This window comes from Cricetulus griseus, chromosome 2 (assembly GCF_003668045.3).
Source record: "Cricetulus griseus strain 17A/GY chromosome 2, alternate assembly CriGri-PICRH-1.0, whole genome shotgun sequence".
Lineage (NCBI taxonomy): Eukaryota > Metazoa > Chordata > Mammalia > Rodentia > Cricetidae > Cricetulus > Cricetulus griseus.
Window position 1 is genome coordinate 390,058,186 of NC_048595.1, and position 25,881 is coordinate 390,084,066.

Sequence of the window (25,881 nt, forward strand, 5' to 3'; positions counted from 1 at the left end):
ACTCATATTTATCTCCTATTACTCCCTATTGTTCTACTTTTGCTGATCCCTTCTCAACTAGTCTTTCCTTTTTTGGGGGGTGGTGTGGGGGCAGGAGGCAATGAATATCCATTAGGATTTCTTACAGAATCCTGGATGAGAATTTATATATAGGAGCATACACACTTTTACTAATGGCAATACCAGTAAGGAAAAATCCCTGAAGCCATTAACCTCCCTATTAATCTTCATAGACCCTCATGAGCCCCTCCCCACCCCATGATAAGGGTCAGTACATGTAGTCAGATCTGCTGTCAGAATACTCCATCCCATTCTTTCTGATCTCTATTCTGTGATATTCTCTGAATTTTGCTCAGGGTGATCTCATGACTTATTGAGTAGCTGCTACCCACTGCAAAGAAGCCTCTGTGATCAAACCTGGCACCAATCTGTGGGCATTTACATATCATTTAGAAGGTGATTTGATGAGAATATCATGCTCATTTTGTAGTAACTATAGATTCCCACTAGGGCCTGTGACCTCCCTAGCCATCAGCTTTTTTCCATATCTGTGGTATGTCTTCATACAAGTTATTTTCAATTTCTCATGTTTGGGATTGCTTTTTTCTTTTTTTAAATATTTATTTATTCTGTACAAAGTGTTCTGCCTGCATGTATGTCTGCATGCCAGAAGAGGGCACCAGATCTCATTATAGATGGTTGTGAGCTACCATGTGGTTGCTGGGAATTGAACTCAACCTCTGGAAGAGCAGTACTCTTACCTTCTGAGCCATCTCTCCAGCCCAGGGTTGATTTTCTTTCAGCATTTCTCGGCAGTGTATTCTTAGTTGAAAGGATGATACTTAAGGTATAACCCTTCCCAACTGCTTTGAGTTGCGTTTTTTCTCCTGAGCACATGTTAATATACTTGCTTATCTTTTCTTGTTGTTAATCAACAGGGGTCTGTCCCAACTACAGAGGTTTTGTTTTGTTTTGTTTTTTATAAGGTGTGTGTGTGTGTGTGTGTGTGTGTGTGTGTGTGTGTGTGTGTGTTTTCTCACAGAGTCCCAGAATTGTGTCAGATCCTCTGGAGCTAGTTAACACATTTGTAACTGTCTCATTGTGGGTCCTGGGATCCAAACTCTGGTCCTGAATATTCTTAACCACCAAGCCACATCTCCAGCCCTCCAACTACAGATATAATTGAAGAGTAAACACATCTCCTCTGTGCAGGAAGAAGGTAGGTTAGAGCAGAATGTGAAGGATGTTGCATCGAGCTTGTTGCTTTGCTTAAGAAATCTGAAATTATGTGAGTAGTGTTACTGCGAAAGTATGTTGACGTCTCATAGCCTTCAACCACTTTCTAGTCCCAAGCCAGTTAACAGATCCTGAACCTCTATGAGCTGCAAGCCATATACCCTTGAAGAAGAACTTTGCTTGAATGCCAGAATCAATGCTGGTGTCAGTTTCATTCCAGGTTTTGCTGTAACACTGTAACCTCTAAGGTAGGTTCTGACAGCCCTTTGGCTTCCATTTTGGGGATTGCTGATCTTTCATCTCTGAAGGATTTGTGGTGGGTGGCAGTCCGAGTTATAGACAGCCAGCCACCCAGTTGTTCTCAGAGCTGGAGCTGCTGAGACCAATGGCCACATTCTGCTTGCCAGACCAAGGTTGGGCTACATATAGTGCATATTTTTCATGCCCTTCTTGCCAGCTCTTGAGAGCAGCCCTCATATTATCCTATTCAGTAAACACGGGGGGGGGGGGGAGGGGGGACACAAAAACAGTATGGGGTGATAGTGAGCCAACAGCTAAAGTTACCAGCATATATTCTTCCACTTTTCCATAGTAGTTGAATGGATACTATGACTGTATTTAGCCTGCCTCCTCGTGGTTGAGTATATGAATGAAGTTCTTAACTCTAGAATTTCAGAGGAAGTGCTGCTCTGGACTGGGGGACTAAGGGCAGTGAAGGTACCTCATCTTCATTTTTGTCCATTCCCAAGCCTAGGGGCAAGAACAGTACCACCTTCCTGTTTGTGTGAAGCCACTGATAAAAGCAACCTTGGTCCCTGCATTGAGCTGTTGGGCGAGGTTAGGGTAAATGTCTTTAAGCATATTGCTGTGTGACAACTTGGAGTGGAAGCCTTTTATTGCCATCGAGCACTTAATTTTGTCAACTAATATCCAAAGCTAAGTTTCATTAGTGTTGGTCTAAGCAGGTTGCATCTTTCCTGCATTGCCAATGTCCTTACTGACTTTGGGTTAAGGGAACCGATGGTATAAAAGACCTCACCAGAGCTCTTGAGGGTACAGTGCCCAGATGTTACAGTCTAGTGTGCACTATATCACAGCAGGCCCTGCTTGCTGCCAAAGCAGGTTGTCTGCTGAGCTCTTCTCCACAGATGATGTTCTAAAACTCTAGATTGGTACTGCAGTTGTCTAAGGCTTTAAAGCATCTTTTTCCACTCATTAGAAAAACCTTTCCACTACTTTTGTAAAGTAGAACATGCTATACCATATTAAATATAGCTTCAAATGTATTTCAGGTTATTATGTTGAAGATTTTATAGAACTCCAAGGAAGCTAATCTACTTCACTTTGTGAACAAAGTTCAACTACCATTGTGGTATATGTGGTTCTCAAAATCTGTTCACATGTAATTTTTTTCCATGTATTTGTTACCCTTCTGCTGGGGATTAAGCCCAGGCTCAGTGAGGGAGGACTTTTTTTGTTGTCAGTGACGAGAGAAGTTACAGCTTACCTAAAGTTGCTACAGCTAGCACATGGTAGGGCCAGGGCTTTAAGCCAAACATTCCAGTATGAACTCATAATTGTTGAGAGAAATAGAGAAGCTTGTCATTTAGTACTTGACCCCAATGCACACGTGCTGTGTGGTGTACATGTAGCTAACAAAGTTCACAGAATACCACCACCTTGCATACATAATTCAACGTAAGAAGCGTCTTACAGCAATTAATAAATCCTCATGAAACTGAGATGCTTCTGTATGGCAAAGGACACCATCATTCTGACAAGGTGTTATGTGTAATCTACAGAATAGATTTTTTTTTTAACCAATTAGCCATCTGATAGAGGGCTAATATCTCAAATATATAAAGAACTTAAAAATGTGGGCATCAAGAAAACAAATAACCCAATTAAAAATGTGGCACAGAATTAAAGAGTTCTCAGAAGAGGAAACACAAAGGGCTGAGAAACCCTTAAAGAAATGTTCCCCACCTATAGTCATCGGGAAGTGCATATCAAGACTACTCCTCAGCACTGGCTTGAGTAAGGTCACTCAGTGTGGTGGTCATTTCTAAAAGAATGCTACTAGTGTAGGAGCTCACATTCTTCAACACCAAGAAAGCTGTCAGTGTGCATTCTCATACAGTGTGTATTCCATGAGGATTCCTGGAGGACAACTGGTGGAATCTATTAGCTTCAAATATGTAGGTTTGCCGGGCATTGGTGGCACACACTTTTAATCTATGAGTTTGAAGCCAGCCTGGTCTATAGAGGAGTGCTAGGATAGGCTCCAAAGCTACACAGAGAAACCCTGTCTTGAGGGGAAAAAAATGTAGGCTTGACCCCAGTAATTTTGCTGTGCGGTGTATACGCATATGTGCCGCTGTAGGATATGTTTGGGGAATATCACCAAATGGAACATTAAACAGTTATGGAAGAAGTGAGATGACAATTGTATGCAGTTCAGGGAAGTGAAAAGCAAGTTACGGGGTAGTACTCACCAATCTGTTAGGAATTGGTCCCAGGGCCTTGTGTAGTGAGCATGCTGTGTCACTGAGCTACACCTCTAGCCTCAACTAGAATTATTTTATATGCATTGATGTTTTGCCATGGGTGTCAGGTACCCTGGAACTATAATTACAGTTGTGAGCTGCCATGTGGGTGCTGGGAATGGAACCTGGGTCCTCTGGAAGAACAGTCAGTGCTCTTAACCACTGAGCCATCTCTCCAGCCCTCAACTAGAAATCTAGAGATAACTTGTGTCTGAAACATCTGAAGAAGCTTCACTGTTTGTGTTTGATCCTGTCTGAAGGATTTCTGCCATGCATAATCTTCATTTTTTTTTTTTTTTCCCCGAGACAGGGTTTCTCTGTGGCTTTGGAGGCTGTCCTGGAACTAGCTCTTGTAGAATAGGCTGGTCTCGAACTCATAGAGATCCACCTGCCTCTGCCTCCAGAGTGCTGGGTTTAAAGGCAAGCGCCACCAAGGCCCAGCCATAGTCTTCATTTTCATACTGACCTGTTGAAGTGTCCAGGACCCAGAAAATGCTGATGTGGCTGCAGAGCCAAGAGCTCTCCCTTTTGCAGCTTTTTGGAAGGGACTCTTCCTAGCTTTGCCCTCTTTAGGGATGGATGCTGGTGGTGGGGGATGCTGGCCATAGGTTTACCTACTGGACTCATGTCTGGTCTTTACAAGGCCAGATGGCTTTTCTTTGCTCTTGATAAGTAACAGGCTGTCTGTTCCTCAAGTCTGAGGATCAACAAAGGTCAACAAAGATGTTAGTGGTAGGAGGACTACGGAATAAACCATGACCGAGCACTGGAGCAAAGTTGAAGATTCACACTCATAATGGTAGTTGTCATTTATTAAGTTTTTATTAAACACCTCCCTGAAAGGCCCAGGGTGACACCAGGACCTTCAGTTAGGACTGAGATGTGAATGCAAGAACTGCAGAGACCAAACTACCTGCTCATGAGTTCAAATCCAGCATGATTTTCGTTTTAGCCAGAGCCTCGTGAACTGGTACTCTGGCTCATTATTCTTAAAGCAACTGGAAACTCGGTTTTCAAGCTTGCTTTTTAAAGGCCAACAACCAGTTGGAAGGGAAGGAAGGGCAGAAGAAATAACCTCTCTTTACATAGTAAGTCTACACAGACTGTTACAGAAAGCTCTTTGTATGGACTATATCACCTGCTGAGAGACCTCCCCCTGCCTAGGGAAGAACACCCAAACAGCTTCTCCTTGGTTTCACCATATACTCCAGAGGTATGTGTGGGGTTTGTTTTTACATTTATACAGTTTACAAAGCTTGACCCATAAATAACACTTGTAAGATTAACAGGGCCCCAGCAACAAGTATGTACATAGCCCCACCATGCATACAGAGCCTTTTTTAATATTGAAGGAAAAAAAAGCCAACTTTCCATCACTAAGCAATATAAATTGACTGTCTAAACTTATAAACCCTGACTAAAATACAAGCCATCATCTCATCCATAAATGCTGTTTCTGGTTCCCTAATGAATCTAGCACGGCAGTGTAACAAACATCTTGCAATTCAGGGATATAAAAATATCAGCTTTAAAATCTGAACTGTACAGTATATACATTAATATTTGCACCGTTAAATTAGGAATACACTTAGGTCTATGAAATACTATATATAAATAGCAAGGCCTTTCAATCTGTAGCTGGAAGTAATACATTATGTTTACCTGGCTAATAAGGGCTGAAGGGGAACAAGTTCGCCTCACACAATGGGACACAAGGTGTTAGCTAGGTCGTCATGGTGACATGCATGCCTCACAACACGACACCACTCAGGACCTGAGCCAACTTGACTGAGTTAATGACAAGCACTATTGCTCACAATGGTGGCTACCCCATCTTCTAAAATGCACACTCTGTCCAATCACCTGGTGGCAGTTTCTGGAGTGTTCTCTTGTGGACTGAAGACCAAAGCAGCTGTAATTTACCTGCCACAGGCACAAGACAGTGTGTTAATCTGGCACCACTCAGAAGGGCAACCAGAGGAAACCACCCCTTTCATGTGTTAATCTGACTGTAAACAGCAGTAGGGCTCTCATTTACATAGGCCAAGAAAGCACTTTACACTATTTTAGCAACTTTCCTATGATGAATAAAAGGTCAAAGTCCAGGGTTAAATGGCTAAATATTAAACAATCTCCGTGTCTACTTGGTTAAGAAATGATACAGTTTTTGCCCTTGTGTCCCTTTTTCTTCTTGGATTTAGTTGTCCTCTGACTAAACTGTGCAGTGGGCAGTGCAGAAGTTGGACTAGAAAGGTCATCTGTATAGTAGGTGAATCTCTGTGGCCGAGGCTGAGGGATGGGTTGTCCAAGAAAATACCCTTCTTCTTCGGAGTCGGAGGAGGACGTGGAGGACGAACACCAGGAGTCATCGTCGTCCCCATAGAGCCCCAGGAACCTGTTCATTCCTGGGTTCTGTAGGGCGTAATCAGATGTGGCATGGGCATACTGGCCATAGAGATCAGCATTCTGCATGTATGCTTGGAGCTCCCGGGCGCCTTTATTCTGTATGAATTTCTCATAGTTATCAGGGGTATACAGCCGAAATCTGTCCTTGGGAGAGTACTTCCTTTCTGTGACCAGGTTCAGGGCATTGTCAGACCGGGACTTCCGGCTTCTCCGGTGGCGATGGTGGTGAGGCCTGGATCCCCTCTCTTCAAAGTGATACACTCGTCTCCGAGTCCTTTCGCTCAAAGGAGGCTGCCGGATTTCCATGTCATAGTTCCCATTGTCAATGACGTCATCTGAAAATTTGACTTGCTGCGGTCTAGACTGAGACTTGGATCTCCTAAGAACCGGCAGGTGTACTGGCTTTTCCTCAGGCATGACTTTTTCTGGACATAACTCAGAATTCAGACTTTTTAAGGACTCTGCACTCCTGTGCAGCATGGAAGAATTCAGAGTTCCCATGTTGCTCATTTTCTCACAATCATCTGCCTCCATCTCCTCAAAGTTTTGCAGAGAGTATAATGATGGTCTTGGCTTGCTTTCTCCGTCCACTGATGCCCCTGCAATAGAACCCAAAACACAATGATTCTCGCAAGCCCTAAAGTCCTCACAAACATTAAATGTCTTGCAGAAAAGCATCTCCAAGAAAATTTCCTATCTAGTCATCTGATTGATTAAAACACACTTGGGAAAGCCAATGTGTATTGTCTACCAACTGAGACATATGAACTTTTGTTAATGCTACCAGGGAACCGAAAGATGGTTCTAGCACATGGCTCAAGCAGCAAAAAGTAGCCCCCAGTCACAGACAGAAGCTCTGAGAGCCACTTGTTCTCATCTGAATGTCTGTCAGCCCCTTCACAGTAGACCGTCATCTTCATCTTAGACCGGGGCCAGCAGCCTGCTGTATGTAGTCACAGCAGAACAAAGCTGTACTGAGGTTGTCTGGAGCTGCTTCCCCCAGTAACCGAAACTGTACAACCTAGCCAAAAATCAATCTGCAGTTGACAAGCTGTTGAAAGCAAAGGTTTGCCAGGCTGTGCCCTTTGTCAGTCATTCTACTTGAGTCTTTAAAATACATCACTTCCAGATAGCACTTACTTATAAACCAAGGCCAATGATCTCGGTTACAATATGGTTTACTCTCGTTTCTAAGGATCTAGGACGGGAAGACAGGCATGGGCCTCTGATAGGCTCCTGTAACTGTAACTCCCTACTTTTTAAAGATTGCTTTTAGGAATAATGGTACTGAAAAACAAGCTATCAGCCTCCGATGTTTTGACTTTTTCGCTTTCAGCATTGGGGGTTAAATCAAGGGCTTTGCACATGCCAAGTGCCTCCTGTACTTCTGAGCTTCACCTCCAGATCCTGCCTTTCACGCTTCAACTGTCACCCAATTGTACCCAGTTTGGGTGACAAGGTAACGTTGTACAGGGTCTGGCACAGCCTCACCACCATGCTGCCTCAGTTCCCCTTTACAATTGGACTCATAGCTGACAGGCCAGGAGCCAAAGAGGGAGCAGTGGCTCATCTTTCTGCACAAACCACTCTGGCAGCAGACAGCACTGGCCCTTTCCTGGCTGTGACAGCAATATAAAGGACTGGCTATTACTAGTCTGTGAACTAGGAGCAGACATACAATGTTCCTGTGTCCTAAGCAAACATCCATATGAAATTTCTGTAACATGCTGGTGTTTATGCCAGTCTTTCCTTCAAAACCTGGGTAACATCAGCCACTCGGCTGCCAAATAATTTGTCTCCTCCTATTAAGATGTAATAATATCTACTTTATACAGCTCAGGGTCATTTTAACATAGCATGGGGTAAATAAGAATATGCCTTGGAAACATTAAAGTACAATTTTATAATGAGAAAAAAAAAACACTTAAGATTTTTTTTTTGAGCTATCTTTTGCTCCAGGGTGATCTAGGAATTTTCTTTTAACAGTTATACATATATAGCATGCTCAGGCTAATTTTAGTATAATTAATTCATATAGTATAATCTAAATACAGAATTTCTAACCCATAATCCAGACACAGACATCCTTATCCAAGTAAGTTTTCTCCTGTCACAACAGGTTATGTTCAGAATGTTACGCATGCGTACTCACCTTACAGACATGCCTGCTTTACTGTTCTGTGGCATTTAAATGAAGCATCTTAGATAGTCCAGAATTTTAAATAATACACCCCCTACTGGTGCTCAATGGTAACTTGTTAGTCAACCTTTAAGTGCCTGCTTTTTCAAACACCCTGCAATCTCTGGAAGACGTACCTGTGATATTGGACAATGCCAAAGAATCCATAGAATCCCGGACACTTTGTTCTGGTTTCAAGTCAGACAAGCACTCCAGGGAGTCTTCATACCACTGGGTTTGATCATGGTTATACCCTGCAGCACCGTGGTCCAGATCCAACTCCTGAAGCCTTCGGCTGCTGGCAGGGCCTGGATGGCTACCATAGGCAGAGTCACCCAGCCCATCTTGGGACTGCGCCCAATACATATCAGACTGATACTTCTTACTGACGAGGCCCTGGTGATTTGGCTTTACCTCGGGCTTGCTTTTAACCACGCTGTCAGGTATCCAGTGCTCACTGGCTCTAATATCCACCTCACTGGGCTGCTGCTGGAAGAGGCTTTTATCACCGAACTTGAGGAGGAGCTGTGTCATGTAATCTTCATGCTCAGCCCATTCTTCTGGGTCTTCGGAGGCTTCCTGATCTACCCTGGCTTTCCAGAACTCCTCATTGGCAAAACCTGCTCCCTGCCTGGACAGACTCAAGTCGTCCAGCTTCCGAGATAGGGTGTCATCAGCATTGCCATTAAGACCTGGAAACTTGTAGTTCAGAGCAGGAGACAGGAGCAGAGACTGTCTGCACTGGTCTGCAGAGCGACTGCTCCTGCCCATGCGCACACTTCTCCTCGAGTCCCTGGATCGGGCCGACTGGAATGCAGAGTCGGAAGAATCGGAGGCATGCATGTCTTCGCCAAGGCTGCAGGTCTTGGAGCAATAAATCTGACCTTGCTTTGGAAGAAAGGGGCATCCCAGCAGAGAGGCCTTACACTGAGCACAGGAAAAGCAGGCCTCTGTGGCATGCCAGTGTTGCCCGTCATAGGTCATTTGTGCGTGGTCCACACCTGTTTTAAAAGAGATAGGAAAACCCTTAGGTGCTGGGGCAAGGTGTGCATAGGAGGGGACTTGTGGGTTATAGGAATATTGTGGGCTTTGTTTCAAGATAACATCTCACTATGTGGTTCAAGCCAGTGTGAGCCCAGGGTGGCTCTGAGTTTCACCCCTCCTGCCTTAGTTTCTGAGTACTGGGACTACAAGTGTACACCACACATCTGGTTCGGTGTTGTCTTGGTCTTGTCAGGTGTTGGTTACATACAGTGTTAACCTTCCCTATTTGCAGATAATGTATTTTTGCTCTGTTCAAAGGACTATTTGTAACCCCAAAATTGATAGTCATAAGATAACCATCGACAGATCTGCATGCAGATTGATGAAAATTTAAATTGACCAACACACATTCCTCACTGTGGTCATACAAAGGGACCCTTTGGTTTCACCTCCCTTTCTATAATAAAGTATCTTGCACTTGATGTGTTTAGTGCCATGACTTTTGCATTACTGTACTTTTTTTTTTTTTTCTTTTTTTGCTGTTGAAGATGCTTGGGGCAGAAGCTTGAGCCACTGTATAGTGCAGATACAAGTAGTCCATAAGCTCTAACTGTGAGCTGAGTGCTGCTGGCTGATAGAGCTCACTGCTGCCAGTGTGTTCTCAATGGAATGATTTACCCCAAACACACATGAAACTGATAGAAAAAAAATGGTGTGACCAGGGCTTTCCTAGTATACACAAGGCCTCTGGGTTTTATCCCCCCAGCCCCACTGGCAAAAGGAAAATCCCCATAGGCTCATGGGAACTTTAATGAACATCCCCAGACTGGCAGCTCAGTGTTCGCTACTTCTGTATTTGCTGCTGTGAATAATCAGAATGCAGTATTCATCTGACAGTCATTGAAGTGCCGTGTGCACCAACACATGTAAATTATACCTTCATTTTCACACATGTTCACAAAGAGGCAAGACTGTGTGTGGATAATCAGGGGTGGATGCGGCTGTGTGACAGGGCGGACAGGAGGTGGGTGGGAACGACACTTACCAATATGCTCCCCACAGGTTTCACAGTACTCAGCATAGAGAGACTCAAAGCAGCCACAGCAGAAGGGGCGGCCATCCTTCATAATGTACCTCTGTCCCCCCAGGACCGTCTCACATTCCAGGCAGCAGAAGTGTTTCATGTGCCAGTGGCGACCCTCGGCTTCTGTGCACTCATCAGCAAAAATTATCTTTAAAAAGAAACACAAAACCACAGGATGAAAGATCAACATGCAGAAAAAAAATAAAAAGGAATGAAAAATAGCATATCTCAATGACAAGCCTCCACTCTGCATGGCTGACACTGGCTCTCACACTTGAGCTCAAACACCCTACTGCAGGTGCCATCTTAGGGGTTCATTCTGTGGTGACATTCTTGTTGGAGGTGTCCTTTGTGGTGGCCCTCTGGGTGAGAGGAGACGGTGAGAAGTATGTGTTTGTGTGAGAGAGGCCATAAAATGGCTGCACCCTAGCAGTGGAACAAGGCACAAACCTCACCTCTACCCAAATACATGGCCCTGGGTACATGGTGAGCAAGTACAGCTGCCTGGACAAGACCCAGGAGTGAGGAGAGGAGAACAAAGTGCAGGCAGTGAGAAAAGCTCATAGCGGAGTAAGGCGGAACAGGGAGGGTGAGCCACCGACAGGGTACCCAGAGGCCACCAAACCCGGCATGGAAAAGCTCTTGCTCCTGAAACTTAGCAATAAGAGACCAGTCGAGTTTGCAGGAGAAAGCTGAGAGACAGGGTGTAGAATGTGAAGGGCCAGTGCGAGTGCTTGGAAGTCAGGACGGTGTCAACAGAAGCAAAGCATGTTCCTGGTCTGAGATTTTCACATACACATGCATGCAGACAAAACACCAATTCACATAAAAAAAAAATCTTTAAGGAAAAAGAAAAGGGGAAGCTAACTAAAAGTTTGCTTAAACTTGAAAAGAGCATTTCTTCATTAGAAATAGAATTTATCTGTCACACTTTTGTTCCCAAGGACCGTTGGACCGTTTTGGTTGAATAATCTGGGAAAGCACACACTAACAGTCAAGTAACTTTTGGTCTATATATGTTTTAATTGAAACAAGTGTCTGGCATGAACACAGAGCCACAGTGAGAATGGGATTGTATGAACAGCTATTTGTCTGACATGGGGGTCACCTGCACATTCAGGACTTTAAAATCTATATTTCATGTGTGGAAGGAAATACATATGTGGATGTATAAACTGAAAACTTGCTGTCCCAGACTGAGGAAGACAAAGAAGACACAAGAAGGATCCTTGATTACCAGGAATCCATAATATTGTTTTCCTATGTGGTTGCCTAAAAACCTAAAATAAATTCACTGATGGTTTAAAAAAAAAAAAAAGTAAAGGCAATCTAAATAAAGCCCATAGGTATAGGCAGGCTCTTGCATGAATGGTAATTCGTAATTCTTGCTCTTACTAGGTACAGCACAGTTATGGAAGATGCTAGCACCAGGTAGCTAGGAGAAAAGTGTACAGAGGCTATCTATAGTATCTTTTCAACTTTTCCAAGTTTGGTGGCATTGTGGTGTGTATCTATTATCACTTGGAAGGTGGAGGCAGGGGAATAAGGAATTCAACTTTCACTTCAGCTACATAGTAAGTTTTAGGCCCACCTAGCCATATAAGACCATTAAAAAATTTACCAAAATCTTTATAAAAAGAATAATGTAAGAGAAAGAAATTCCTTTTACATTGTCATCCATCGTATGCTATGCCCTCTACTGACTTTCTTCTGTCTTTTCTAACCTTTGCTAACTGTATACAACATGTCTACCTCATTGAGTTCTTTCTTTCCTATATTGGAAAACAAAACAAAGAAGACCATATTCTACATATTCTGCAGTGTTTTTCCACCCTACATTTTATTAGAGACATCATCCATCCATGGAAAAGTGAAAGCACCTGCTTGCCCTATATTTATTAGCTGCACAGAATTCCATTGTGAATGGGCAGCTATATCTTAAAAATATCCGTGCAGAACAAAAGCAGGAGATACATATTTTGCTTAGTTGCAAACAGTGGAATATTGGCTGTTGGCTTATTTTTTTCCATCATTAAGGGGTGAACTTTTTTCTTTTTCTTTTTTTTACCTCATCACAGGCTGAGCATCGAGGTTTGAGCAGTTCTGCATGGTGCCTGCCACAGTGAATTTTTCCATCCTGATAGAAATAGATGAGGTCGACCAGTAGCTCATTACATGTGAAGCAGACAAAGCAGGATGGATGCCAGCATACTCCAGGGCCTGCTCGGGAGGCAAACACTGCAACCTCCCCTCCATTCATCTGCAATCCACACTAAAGACAAAGATTTGAAATTAAAATGGTCCTTCATTTAAATTACTGGATCTTCAACTTTTCTTGATTTTAAGTAAACTACAAGTTTTTTTTTTTAGGATAGCTTTAATTTCTGTCTACTCCTGCTGGTGATTAAATGGCTATCCAACCTTAGATCACACCTTACACAGCCACTCTTCCTAGCTCTGGCCAGTGTGACTGAGCTGATTCCCACTGTGGATTTGTTTCCTACTGAGAACCATTAGTAAGGGATCAGAATGTCTTCATTATCTATGTGTTAAATACAAGGTCCCCTCCCCCCACAAGGCTTAGTGTCATTCAAACAGACTGACTCTTGCTGTCACACAGCAGTGCTGACAGTAAGAATTGTTATAAAATTGTTTTGTGTTTTTTTTTTTTTTAATTTCAGGAGTTTTTATAGGGTGTGCATCCATGCCAGCCATCAGCTACCCTTGGTGTCACCCCATCAACACCACTCCCACCCACCCTCTGCTCCCTCTAGAAAGGTTTACCTGCTCACACACTGCATGCATCACTGCTCTGGACAGGAGTTTAATGGTTCCTCTCCCAAGAGCCTCTTTCTTCCTTTGTGCACTAAACACCTGCAGCTCCTTTTTCTCCTCTTCACTTAGAGACTGGCAGTACCGCACCTTCACAGGAAAGAGAACGGAGGTGCCTGCTGGATCTCCATCATGACCATCTTTCATTCCCAGTGTTCCCAGAAGTAAAACAGCAAACCCAGCTGCCCTGCTCAAACCCTCAGCTGGGCGTGGAGGCTCACGCTTTTAATCCCAGTACCCATGGGACCGAGACCTGTCCATTGATCTCCAGGAATTTGAAGCCAGCCTGGACTACATATCGTGATCCAGACCCTGTCTCAAAAACTAAAGTAAAATGGTTCTCAACCTTTAGAAAAAGGGACACACTGATTCCAGTCTTTATCAGAAAGAAAGACCTTCCACAGAAGGTGGAAACTGGGTAATTGCCACTTTCACTCCATATTCTGCAGGTACTAGGGTCTTCAATCCATGTGCTCACCCTGCACATGGAAGGAAAAGCTCCCCATAGTTTGTGGGTGGCTGAAAACACTTTAAAAAACAACTTGTGTGAAGTATCCTGCTGTGGTGCTATTTTCTCTATTCTCTTTTAAAAAGGGGTGTGTGGGGGGTAATATTCTTAAGGTTTTAAGGAAGGCCAAAGAGAGAAGAGCTGGGGTTCTGAAAGGCCCCTGGATGCTTGCTGTTTATTTTCTTTTTACTAATTAGCTTTCCTTCTGTTACTTTACCTCGTTATCATGCGGTGGCAACTGGTACAAAAGCTGTTTAATCCGGTGTTTCTCTCCAGGGCTGTTAACATACGGGACCTTTTCCTCTGGCAAGCAGGCAAAGTAGAGCTGAATCTGTGAGAGCAGCACACGATGGATGCCATCAATACACAAAAGGAGGGTCTGAGCAGCCTGCCCATCTTCACCTTTCCCTCCTTACAGGGTCTGGCCCCCTGCAGCTAATGAGGGGACCAGCTGAGCCAACTCAGCAGCGGTGTAAACCTGCATCTGCTAGCATCAACTAGCATCCAGCTGCTAAATTGCTCCTCAGGAATGCAATTTGTAGTGACAATTAAGGGCATCATAAATTATGCACTATCAAATGCACACATTTACGGTTCCTGCTCCCCAGTCTTGCAAAGGTCAGCTGAGGGATCAAGGGAGAGTTCTGGGTGAATTCTGTAAATGACCACACAGGCTCATGTGACAAATATCCAAGATCCAGCCTCTAAACAAACAGACTCAATTTTCTCTCTGAATTCTATGGTTCTCTATCCACTTTACAGGCTTTCCATGGGTGGTATCTGCAGTATCCGGCTTCAGGTCCCTCAAGGAAGCAGGAGAAGAGCCATGCTGAGCTGGTGTTGGCTCACTTTGAAAGGGAAAGCCATTTTCATGTTTCTATTGTCTTTTAGGAACATGCATTCCTAAAAGTGCAATGCTGAGATGGAACCAAAGGGCTTCAAGTAGAAGACATGAGAGACCTTGGGACTTGACTGTTAGCATCAGTTCTACAAACACCATCTAAAATGTAAGGGATTCTCTCCAAAAGACAGCCTATCAAAATTCCACTTCCCTAACTGCTAGGCCAGCATACCTTTGTTTCCTGTGTGGCTCTAGCAGCTTTTCTGTCACCTCATTGTCACTAGCCACTTATGAACTGGTTTCTGAATATATAAGGATTCCCTATCTCAAAGGGGCTTCCTCCTGCCTTCCAAGAAAGGTTACTCAACAATCAGACACCAGACTGGGATCTTCTATTCCGAAGGATAACTTTGCTTGTGTAAGATCTGCCAACAAGTTTTGATAACGTCATCGTTAAGTATATTGGGAGATAAAAATAGGCATACAGGGGGAGGGAGAGATGGCTCAGTGGGTAAGAGCACTGGCTGCTCTTCTAGTTCAATTCCCAGCACCCACATGACAGTTTTCAACTGTCTGAAACTCCAGTTCCATGGGATTTCGTACCTTCACACAAATGCATATAAAATAAAGTTAAATAAATTAAAAATAATAGGCATACACTGTTCCCACCGTCCCTAAAACAGCAAAACAAAAACATTGCTACACTGATGATTCATAAAAGGCCGAATTTATTGGCAACACTGCATCCCTCTTCCACAGAGAGTAAGAGCTGGCCAGGAGACGGTTCTTTTGTTCTTACTGAAGTTTTGAAACACTAAGAGCTGGGCATAGCGGCACATGGCTTTCACTTCAGCATTTGGGAGGCAGAAGAAGGTAGGTCTCTATGACTTCTGTTAGTTGGAGGCAAGCCAGGACTACACTGGGAGACCCCATTTCAAAATACCACCCCCCATCAAAAAAAAAATCCAAATCAGGTAAGTTCCTTCTGCCTGCAAAGTGATTCATGAGGGTATTAAAAAGCAAACCCACAGTACCCTGCATTGTATGTTAATTACAGCAGAAGCAGAGCACTATTTCTGGGGTGACATGATCCACGAGTGCGAAGACAGAAAGCTTTGACTAAGAAACCAAACTGGACCTTAGAAAGCAAATTCAGACAAGGAAGAGTGAGACTCCACATTGCCAAACAGCACACATCCCTGGAAAGCAAATCAGAAGACAGCTGAGTTCCTACCTGCTCGGGCCTGAGGCCTGGCGGGACCCAGGCGTACTCTTCGAGCGCACAGCCAGAGTCATCATCTGATGTGGAACTTCTCTGGCACCCGAAGGCCAGTTTGCTCATTTTGGGCTCCATCTCCAAAGGCATAATAATGAGGTTTAAAACTTGGCTTCTCAGTCACAGGACATCCAACAATGGCTGCTGTGGGAGACATAGGGAGAAAGAGGTAAAAACTCTCCTTTCCAAGAGTGTTTAGTTAATAGCTATTTACATGTTGACGGGCCCAGAGAAAGGGACCAAATGCCTGGAGTCACTTGCAAGCCCCAGTACTACTCAAACGATTAGGAAGTGAGTGATCCTCCTTAACCAGCTCAGGACCAAAGAAGAAAGGAAGGCCACCAAGCTAGGGTTGTCGTTGCCTTTACACAATACTTCTTGCTCATGATTTATCAGCTATCCAGAAAGATGCTGCTCTGTGCCCCGTATTTCCTAAGCAAGTTTTCCATTCCTGGCAGTGCTGACTGCTTAGAGTGGATCCCCGGGCCAAAGCGCGCATTTGAAATTTTTAATCCACGATACCAAACCTGATTTACACACAGATTAGAAAGGGCTCAAGTCAAGCAGCCATTTAGTGAATTTCCTCAAAAAACAGTAAAGGGATACAGAAGATAGCGCCATGTCACAAGAAAGTGTCCAGCATGGCGACTTGAGCTTAATCTCGTTATCAAGCAACATTTACTGAAAAGTTAGGCAGTGCTTATTGAGTGTGAAATAGAACCAGCCCACTATTTGTCAGAGTGAGGTGTTAAATCTCTGGGGGGGAGGGCACCTCAGCAAAAGGACAATAAAGGTATCAAGACAGTGATCCTGACTCTGGGATGTCAGTTTTGTTAAACATTGTGTCTTTGTCTTCTAGTTCTTAAAAACCATCCCTCACACAAGGCACTAAGAAAGAAAACAAGAAATTTCACAACTCCAATTTTCTTTATGTATTTTGATTTTATATATAAATTTGTATATCAAAGTATATAAAGAAAATGTTGATTAGTCACTTTAGAAAACAGAGGCTTAAGACAGCAAATTAATTATAGAAGGTGTAAAGCCAAAGTCAGGTATCAGGAATTCTTCTGACTTCTCATTTGCTTAAGCTTGAGGGAAAGGCTGAACTCCTAAACAACCCCAGCCTAGGGCGAAGTCATGTCTCAGCAACTCTCTCAATGCAACACTAAATACTTAGTGTTGGGAGGAATCACTTGTAAAGTGCATGACCATCAAAATGTAGTTTATAAAGCAAGGACATGTTAAACTTCACACTTCAACCAGCCCACGAAGGGAGGAGCACCTGTCTCCAGGCTGCAGTTGTTCCCAGGGAGAAATGGTGACATCACAGATACAGCCCCAGCCAGTAAAGTCGACTTTTGTCTACCCCAACCCAAGGGAAGGGAGGCGTCCTCACTTCCTCCGACACCACCATCAGGAGGCTATCACCTCTTGACTCAGCCATTTCACACAGGTGTAGACCATTCTGTCTTAGGCATGGCTTTCCCAATGGAGGTGCATCCCTCCACCCCCTCAATAAAAAGGGATGTGTTAATGAAAGTCAGAAGCCGTCTTGGGTCTTTTCCTTTTGCCTTGAATGATCCACCTCCCTGTGCCAAAGGAAGAGACCTAGAGATTAAGACTTTCATTAGTAACTCACAGGCTCTTGCCTGGAGAACTGGTACTTTTTAATGCAATTTAAAAAGAGAATTTTGAAATAGGAGCATATGTTGTCAAACCTGGCTGTGGGTGCGGTAGGGTGAGAATGACAGAAGATATAAATACTAAAAAGAACTTAAAAATTAAACGTTACTCTATTTTAAAAGGAGAAAATAAAAGACACTATAAATTATGACAAACCCTTTTTTTTTTCCTGAACTTGCTCAATGATGCAGAATGCCAAAGATCTGAATCCCCTTTTACTCTCTGAAAATATGGGGTGCCTCACCATATTGATGGAGGTGATCCCTGTGAATTGTCACCATCCCTACTAGTTATGTGGATGAACTGGCCACGTCTTAAATTTTCAACTCTCACAGGTTCACTCCAGCCTTTCACCAAACTACACTGAAGACTTATTTTCTGACGATATAAAGGGTTCAATATCAGGAAAACAAGAGTCATTTTCATCCCAAGGGTGGCTTTGGGTTTGCCCAGTAGGGTGGCCAGCTTACCTGCTACCACTAACATTATAATGTTTAAGTACATTATGTTTAAATATGAAGCAGTGTGACTTGGAAGGTGTCTCACTCAACACCTACTGAGCCTCAGAGCCAATTGTCCAGAGGCATGGAGCCTTAGGGGCAGGCCCATCTGGGTGAGAACTAAACTAAGCTGGAGGTTGGTAGAGTTGGTATACATTTTTAGGGGTTATCATGGGCTTCTTCCACACCACCTACCCAAGCCATACAAAGTGTTAACAGTTCCACGCCACTCCTTTGTCTTTTCTCACTCCTCTTTCTTGAAGACTAGCTATCGACTTTCACCATTTAAAAAGAACCACACACAGAGTCTGCAGATGTATGACTTCTCAATCATCATATAACTGTCAAGAGAACATCTGACCCAGGAGGTAAGAGTGATTCTCTGGGTGGATGATCTGGTGTTTAGTGTTGGGGAAACTGAGTTCTGAAGTTCTGGGGCCTTTCATGACTCATCAAACATCCCAGAGTCCTGGCTCTTTAAAACCAGCAACTGTGGGGCCAGAGAGATGAGTCAATGGTTAAGAGCACTTGCCCTTTTTTCGAGAGAGCCTGAGTTTGTTCCTGCTTCAGCTCTTGGGGGATCTGACTCCATTCTGGCTGGCACACACACCAAGCTGCTGTCTTTCTGAAGATGGTTTAAGGCTACAGAAGACTTTGCAACCAGGAAGGAATTCTCCGAATACACGGGATCAAACTTACTACTGCACTGTACCACAGGAGGATGCCATGTTCACTGTCACTGAAAAGCCTTGCTTGAAGCTGACAAGTGACATTTGGAATAGGAACATGTTAATGACAAAGGAAGACAGGGTGCTGACCCCTGGGGTTTTACTCCTGTTTTGGATCGGCCGGGTTCTAGCCTCTTAAGGGCAAACGATTGTGAGAAATTAGTGGTCACCACTTCCAGCAGCCTTGAAGGCAGCTTCTACCAGTTCCCACACTAACCTTAGACATGACACGTGCCGTGAGCACACACAGAGCATGTGTACCATCTACGGATCAGTCTCAGGTGGAGCAACAACTGTACACAGCTGCTAGTGTATGAAGGGCACCTGTCCCCAAATCAGAATATGACCTCATTCACTCAGTGACACAATGTAGGGCCTTCTCTTGTTTCATCCATCCCATTCGATCACTCTTATGATTAAAGGTCACTGCTGATGGGTTTGGGGGTGGGGTACATAAAAAGGGAAGCAACTGGGGCTAGAGAGATGGCTCAGTGGTTAAGAGCACCTGTTACCTGTCCAAAGGGCCCCTGTTCAATTCCCAGCACCCACAAGTTGGGCCTCGTAACTCCAGTCCCACAGAATCTGATGCTCTCTTCTGGCTTCCTTGGGAACCAGGCACAGATGTGGTGTAGAGACATACAGGCAGGGGAAACACCCATACACATAAATTTTTAAAAACAAAAAGGGGGCAAGTGACATTCCATTAGGCGCCAGAATTTTAAGGAAATGTAGCCAACTCGATAGGAATGGTTCCAAATTCTGTTTTATATGTCCTTGTTCTTTAGTGGCAGCCTGTGTGTAAATTATAGGACTGAAAACTTTTTCATTTTGAGCACAGTGAAAAGTGCACATGCTTCAGACTTCCACAAACAGGGGATGGAATCCGGCTGAACAACCTAGGAAGCCACTATTCACTGGAATGTCTGTAGACCGAGGTCATCCCAACACAAGGGGGGCTTTGACCTTCGATGTTTTGGTGCCTGTCAAACTTTCTGCAGGTGTTTTCTTCCCTACTGTTATGCTTGTATGTTTGTTTCTTCTTTTCTGTTGTTTTCAAGACAGGGTCTCACTATGTAGCTCTGGCTGTCCTGGAACTCACTGTATAAACCAGACTGGCCTCAAACTCAGAAATACACCTGCCCCTGGCTCCTGAGTGCTGGGATTAAAGGTGTCACACCATGCCTGGCTCACTAGTTTCATCCTTGATACCCACCAAGATTATCTGTTATTAAGTAGCCTTACCCTTTTGCCCTCAACCAACATCTTTGAAATCTTTAAAATCTGTTGCTTTCAATATTTTGTAAATGAGGCAAAGCTTGAAGGTGCAAATTCAGCCAGGGCGACACAGAAAAACCCTGCCTCGAAAAACAAAACAGTACAAACTGATTGCATTACAGTGAGGGCCTGCATTCTCAGCACAGGAGTTGGTGATGGTATTCAGGACATGACGATGTCAGTCAAACCAGCCAGAGAGCGGCTCTGCTCCTCTCTCCTCCCACTGCTAGCTTGGTCATTGCCATCACTTTATTTTCTATTCTTCATATGAGGGGTAGTGTTCTCACTGACCTTGAGATGTAAAAATCAGCCTTTGCTTCTCTAAGCCAGTGGCTCTCAACCTTCCTAATGCTTTGACCCTTAATATAGTCCCTCATGTGGTGGTGACCTCAACCATAAAACTATTTTGTTGCTACTTCATAATTGTAATTTTGCTTTTCTTATGAATCGTAACATAAATATCTGATATGCAGGATATTTGATATACAACCTCTATAGGGTCTCGACCCACAGGCTGAGGACCACTGAAATAGTATATGAGATTCCAGAAGCAGCAGTGGAGAAGGTGGTTTTCCTAGGAGACAGATTCTGATCAGACTGTCAGCAATAGTACTTGCCAGGCTGGAGACTTAACCTTGACACCATGGGGAATGCCAGAAGGATGTTTCTGGCCTTCCAAGAAGACGGAAACTGAAAATTATGACCAGGAAAGAGGAAAAGAATCCTGGGAGGGGCACCTACTTCCTAAGGAAGCCTATACAGGGTGGCTCGGGAGAAGAAAGTAAAACAAACTGACAGGAAAGGGGGAAATGAATGGAAGCTATAGTTTTGAGATTGTATGGCTGGGAGATGGGAGGGCAATTCAGAAGGGAAGTGAGGGTCCAAGGGAGTCAATTCCTGCAGGTTTGAATTCTGTCAGCTCTGCCCTGGTTCCTGTCAGTCATCATATCCTTGGACCAACTCACCATATCACATCAAAATTATGTAGACCTAAAACTGTCCAGGAGCTAGAGAGATGGTGGTTAAGAGCATCCGCTGCTCCTTCAGAGGGCTGGGGTTCAAATCCCAGCATCCACATGGCAGCTCACAACTGTCTGTAACTCCAGTTCTGGGGGATCCATGGCACCAGGCATGCATGTGGTGCACATATATGTGCATCCACGCAAAACACCCATACACTTAAAATAATCTCTAAGACAACTGTCAATTCTTCCATGAAGTCTAAGATCCTATCCTTAATTGTCAATACTTCCCAATAAAGTCCCATGCCAGCTGCTATGTGAAGATTACCATGGTGGTATAGTACTTTTAGGAAACCCTTTGATTACCTGAACAGACAGTGATTTTGGCTAAAATTCCCTAGTTGTCCCCTGCTGCTAAGTGCCACCTGGTGAGTCACAAAATTGAACAGCTTCTTTGTTAATCTGTTTGTTAGCAAGGCCTCAGTGCACAGAGTATGTCATTCCAGTTTCCTTATTCAAAATTACTCTAACAGACTAAAGCATACAGGTCAATTAAATGCAACAGAGCACAAATCCGGTAGTACAGAAGTCTTCACACTTCCGGTCTCAAAACACAAGTTATGCAGTTTCATGGTTATACACATTTCCATTTATGACGTCCTTAACTTAAAATGAATCTGGGGGGAACAAAAGCGTTGGGATCAAATTTTGAATTTCCCAGCAAACACACACTCAACATTATACTTTCTTTAGAGTTTTTACACACTCCAAGAACACTCCATGCCTGTGGCCTGTAGCAGGGACAAAAGTCACTGCTACTGAACCCAAGACGGCTTCATTAGTGATAGAAGACCAAGCCTAACACAGCTAATGCAATTTTCTTTTACTTAAAAGAGCTTCACACCAGCAATCGGTGGCATTTGGGCATTTGCCATTGGGTATTTTCCAGGTTAAACCTCCACTCAACTTGCCCATTTTCCCAGCTGTTATGTGCCACCAGTTGCCAAAATACTATCCAGTTTTTCCAAGAGGGAATGACGACCTCTTCGACAGCATTCTAATTTCACTCACAAATGCATTCCAGGACGGTAAGAGACTGCTAAACAAAAGGAGGAAATCCCATGACAAGGCATGGTGCTTTGCCAGAGATACTTTTGGAGAGACCTACGCTGGCATGCTGTGGCCTGTGACGAATCACGAAAAGCCATGTCTATACTAAGACCATCATTTTCCACAGTGGGAGACACATTTTCTCAAAGCTGTGTTCCCGTCAATCTCTCACTGATTTTTTTTTTTAATTTCTATTTTCGGCACGGCCCAAGGAAACAGCGGCCAGACCTGACTCCAATATACACACAGACTCGGGTTTCACCCCGTCACCTGTTGGCTCCAGGAACAACGTCTCCATTGTGAAACTTACAGCTCTCGTGAAACGCGTTTTCCGAGAAAACACTTCCATAAGTATGCGACAAGACTCGAGTCGTGAAAACAAACTCCACACACCGCCCCGCTTTAGCTACCTACGGTTTAACGTGAGCCTTTCAAGATGGGCTAGGAGGAAGGATGACTCCGTCTTCGGGGACACAACGGCGGGGCCACCCAGATTCTCCTGAGCAGGCTCGGCCCTGCGCTCAGGCAGCAGCGGCGGCTCTGGCCGCAAGGGGGAGCCTCGTTCCGGTCTGCCCCGCGCCCCGATAGCACAGTGGAGGCCAGCGCCCACGCCCGCGATCCTGTCCCCGCGGTCTGGTCCCCACTGTCCCTGCCCCGCGCTCGCGCCCAGCCAGTTTTGCGCACCTGCACGCCCCGCGCCCCAGACCGGGTCCCCCAGCACAGGCTCGCACGCTCCGCGCTCCACCCCCAGGTTGGCTCCGGCTCGGAGCAGCCGGTCGCGCCGCCTGCTTTCCAGGAACTGTCACGTTGACCGTCCCCTGGCAAGTGTCCACCGGGGCCCGCCCGTCCGCCCGCCCGCCCGTCCGCCCGTACGGCATTCCTAGGAAAGTTACCCAGACTCGAGAGCACCGCCGCCAGCCGCGCTCCATCCTCAGCCGCCCAGGACTGTGACCGGCGTACTGCAGACGCCCCTGAGAGCTTCTGTAAACTTCCCCCGCCCGCAGGTGCACGCGCGGCCACAGGCGCGGGCCAGTGTGCGAGGGGGCGGTGCCGAGCCTCGAACTCAGGGTCCCACACGCTGGGCAGGCGCTCCGCCAGCCGCACACCCCCAGCCCCACAGGGCTACCGCTTACACAAATCATCTCCAGGCTGTCCATAACAATGTCAGCAAATGGCGCGTTTAACCCAGTTCTCACTCCGAAGGGTTCATTAACATACGAATTCTCCCCGCTTAAGACTTCCTTGCATTTAAATGAAAGCAATTCCTATGGCTTAGCCGGAGTTTTTTTTTTTTTTTTTTTTTTTTTTTTTTTTTTTTTTTTTAAGCAATCAATAACTGCAAAAGCAAAGAAGTCAGGTACACGACGCACTTAAGTAGCCAGTGAAGGTTTTTAACTATCATCCTTGAAACACAAGAAAACGCCCCACGCATGTTTAGGTTAATCTTATTTCTGTGCTATTTTTAGGAGCTTTAAGAGAGGAATTTGGCTTCAGCTGTCTGCAGAAAGGGCTCAGAGAAGCAAAATCTGGACCTCAAAGCGAGCCCAGAAATCAATAACAATTAGTAATGTTTATTAGTAATTAGTTATCAGCTGAAGTCCAAGAGTCGCCTGAGCTATAAGCTTTAATCGGGACAACAGCCTTCTCAGGTGTGTGTATGGGAGGGAAGGTGCCAAGAGAAGGGGTGAGAAACACTAGGTGCTCCACCCTCCCTAAAACGCTAGTAAATAGACGCACCGTGAATGCCAACAGTTTCTTCTTTAAGACTCAGTATGACGATTTTGCAGCATATATTTATTTATATAGAGGAACAATGCCCTATTGTAGCTGTGATTTAAAAATACTCGGGTTGCCATAAATAGATTCCCTCAAGTAAATAATTGTGTGGCCAAATTCTGTTATCTCTGCTGCAGCTCAAGGCAGCTGAGGACAAACTGAATTTCTTAAACTTGTTACTTTCTTAAAGTGACAGAGACCAAAAAGTCCTGGCTCTGCTACTCGACTATTTTGAAAACACTTAGTTCAGACATCACAAATCATTATTTGTGATTCCAGTGATTTCAATCTTTCCAGATGATCCCCCAAAGAGGATCTGACCTGAGGGCATAAGAACTTGTGGAAAAACCTCTAATGCTCACACTTTCCCGGTTGATCTGTGAAAATCACCACAGTATCCATATCTGAGTCGGACTGCTGGTTTCCTTGTGTGGTTTTTATTTTATTATTTTATTTTTGGACAGGGTTTTAAATACGGCCCAGGCTGGCTTCAGACTTGCTGCGTAGCCTAGCCTGGCCTCCCAAGTGCTAGGATTAGCAGAGTGTGTCACCCACACCTGTCTCAAATTTCCCTTTCCCTACTTCATTCTGTTTGAGCTTCTCAGGGAAGACATCAGCCAATGACATCCATAGAACAGATGTGCAACCGGTTATTGATTTACATCACACTCTAAACTGGCCTGTCAGTAAAATACAGATTCTATGCAGCCAGGCTGACCCTACCCACAAGAACTCTTTTTTGGGGGGAGGGGTTGCCCACCCCCCCCACAGGGTTTCCGTGTGTAACAGCCCTAGAGGAGGCTAGTTTCACACTGAATGTTGACACACATACTCCCAACACATCCTGTAGTGAGGCTTATCAGTATTAAATGTAGCCACTGAGGGCCTGTTACAAGGTAACTACTTGTAAATACCGTTTGCCACATTTCCAACAGGTACTGTCAACTTGTCTATTGTGTTTCTGCCAGTGAGGCAGTTTAGGGACAGTGAGAAACTTCCTACTGACTTTCAATCTGAATGAAAACGACTTTTCACCTGGTCAGAAAACATCACCATTGTCAACAGTGAATCTATGCAGATAAGAGGGCGTGCCCCCAGCCGGCATCCTTTTGTTTCAGGGAAGTAGACAATTCAGTTACTTGAAGATCACACTTTAGGTGGCTGAGAAAGGAAACTCAGAAATTCTCAGGGCTTAGCTTCCTCCACCCCAAGGGCTTTTTTCCCACTTGCTCTAAGCATCACTCTCTCCTTTGGCCTCACAGCACTTAGCACTGCCTGGTACTGGGTGCCGATTTAGTCATGGCACTATTGTCTTCTGTTCTGTGGAAACAGTTATTGTGACTTGCACATATCAGAGCATTGCAGTGAATAAAGGATTCTCACAGTTTTCTTTTCAGGACCATACCTTATCCAAGTAACACCACTTCTAAGCTTAAGCTATTGTCCCAAGGATGGGATTGTTTTAGGAGAACAAATGTGACAAGGGCAGGGAAACAAAGAGCTAGTATTTTGTCAAATGCCAATTTATCGAGTCTGGTAGAAAGAGATAAAGTACAGGCTATAAGGAAACCTTGGTGCCAGCTGCCTACAGTGACCTTGAGGTCTCTTTTGCAAAACACTTCCCTGGGTTGGGGAGGTGGCTCACTGGCTAAAAGTGATTGCAGTGCAAGCATGAAGACCAGAATTGGGATCCATAGCATGGATGTAAAAAGCCAGCTGTGGCTGTGCACAACTGTATTTCCATGCTGGGGTTGGAGAGAGACACAAGCATCCTAGAGTTCACTAATCATCCAGTCTGGTTGAGAGCACAAGTTCCAGGTCCAGTGAGAGACCTTTCTCAAAAGTAAGGTAGAGAGCCCTAGAGGAAGACATCAACCAACATCAACTTCTGGCCTCCAAACCGTCACGCATAGGTGAGCACACCTAAACAAACAGAAAACAGAGATAACTGG

At 44.6% G+C, this 25,881-nt stretch overlaps 1 protein-coding gene across 1 annotated transcript in view; it reads right to left on the bottom strand.

Moving 5' to 3' along the window:
- Positions 1 to 4,559: 4,559 nt before the first annotated feature.
- Prickle1 (prickle planar cell polarity protein 1) overlaps positions 4,560 to 25,881 on the bottom strand; it is a 94,153-nt gene continuing 72,831 nt past the window's right edge. Inside the window, exons 2-8 of the mRNA XM_027396365.2 lie at positions 15,851 to 16,036; positions 13,993 to 14,106; positions 13,220 to 13,357; positions 12,504 to 12,707; positions 10,397 to 10,583; positions 8,505 to 9,368; positions 4,560 to 6,787 (exon numbers count right to left, since the gene is read on the bottom strand). Coding sequence (XP_027252166.1) covers positions 5,931 to 6,787; positions 8,505 to 9,368; positions 10,397 to 10,583; positions 12,504 to 12,707; positions 13,220 to 13,357; positions 13,993 to 14,106; positions 15,851 to 15,982 — 2,496 coding nt within the window. The 5' untranslated portion in view covers positions 15,983 to 16,036 and the 3' untranslated portion in view covers positions 4,560 to 5,930. The remainder of the gene's footprint in view (positions 6,788 to 8,504; positions 9,369 to 10,396; positions 10,584 to 12,503; positions 12,708 to 13,219; positions 13,358 to 13,992; positions 14,107 to 15,850; positions 16,037 to 25,881) is intronic.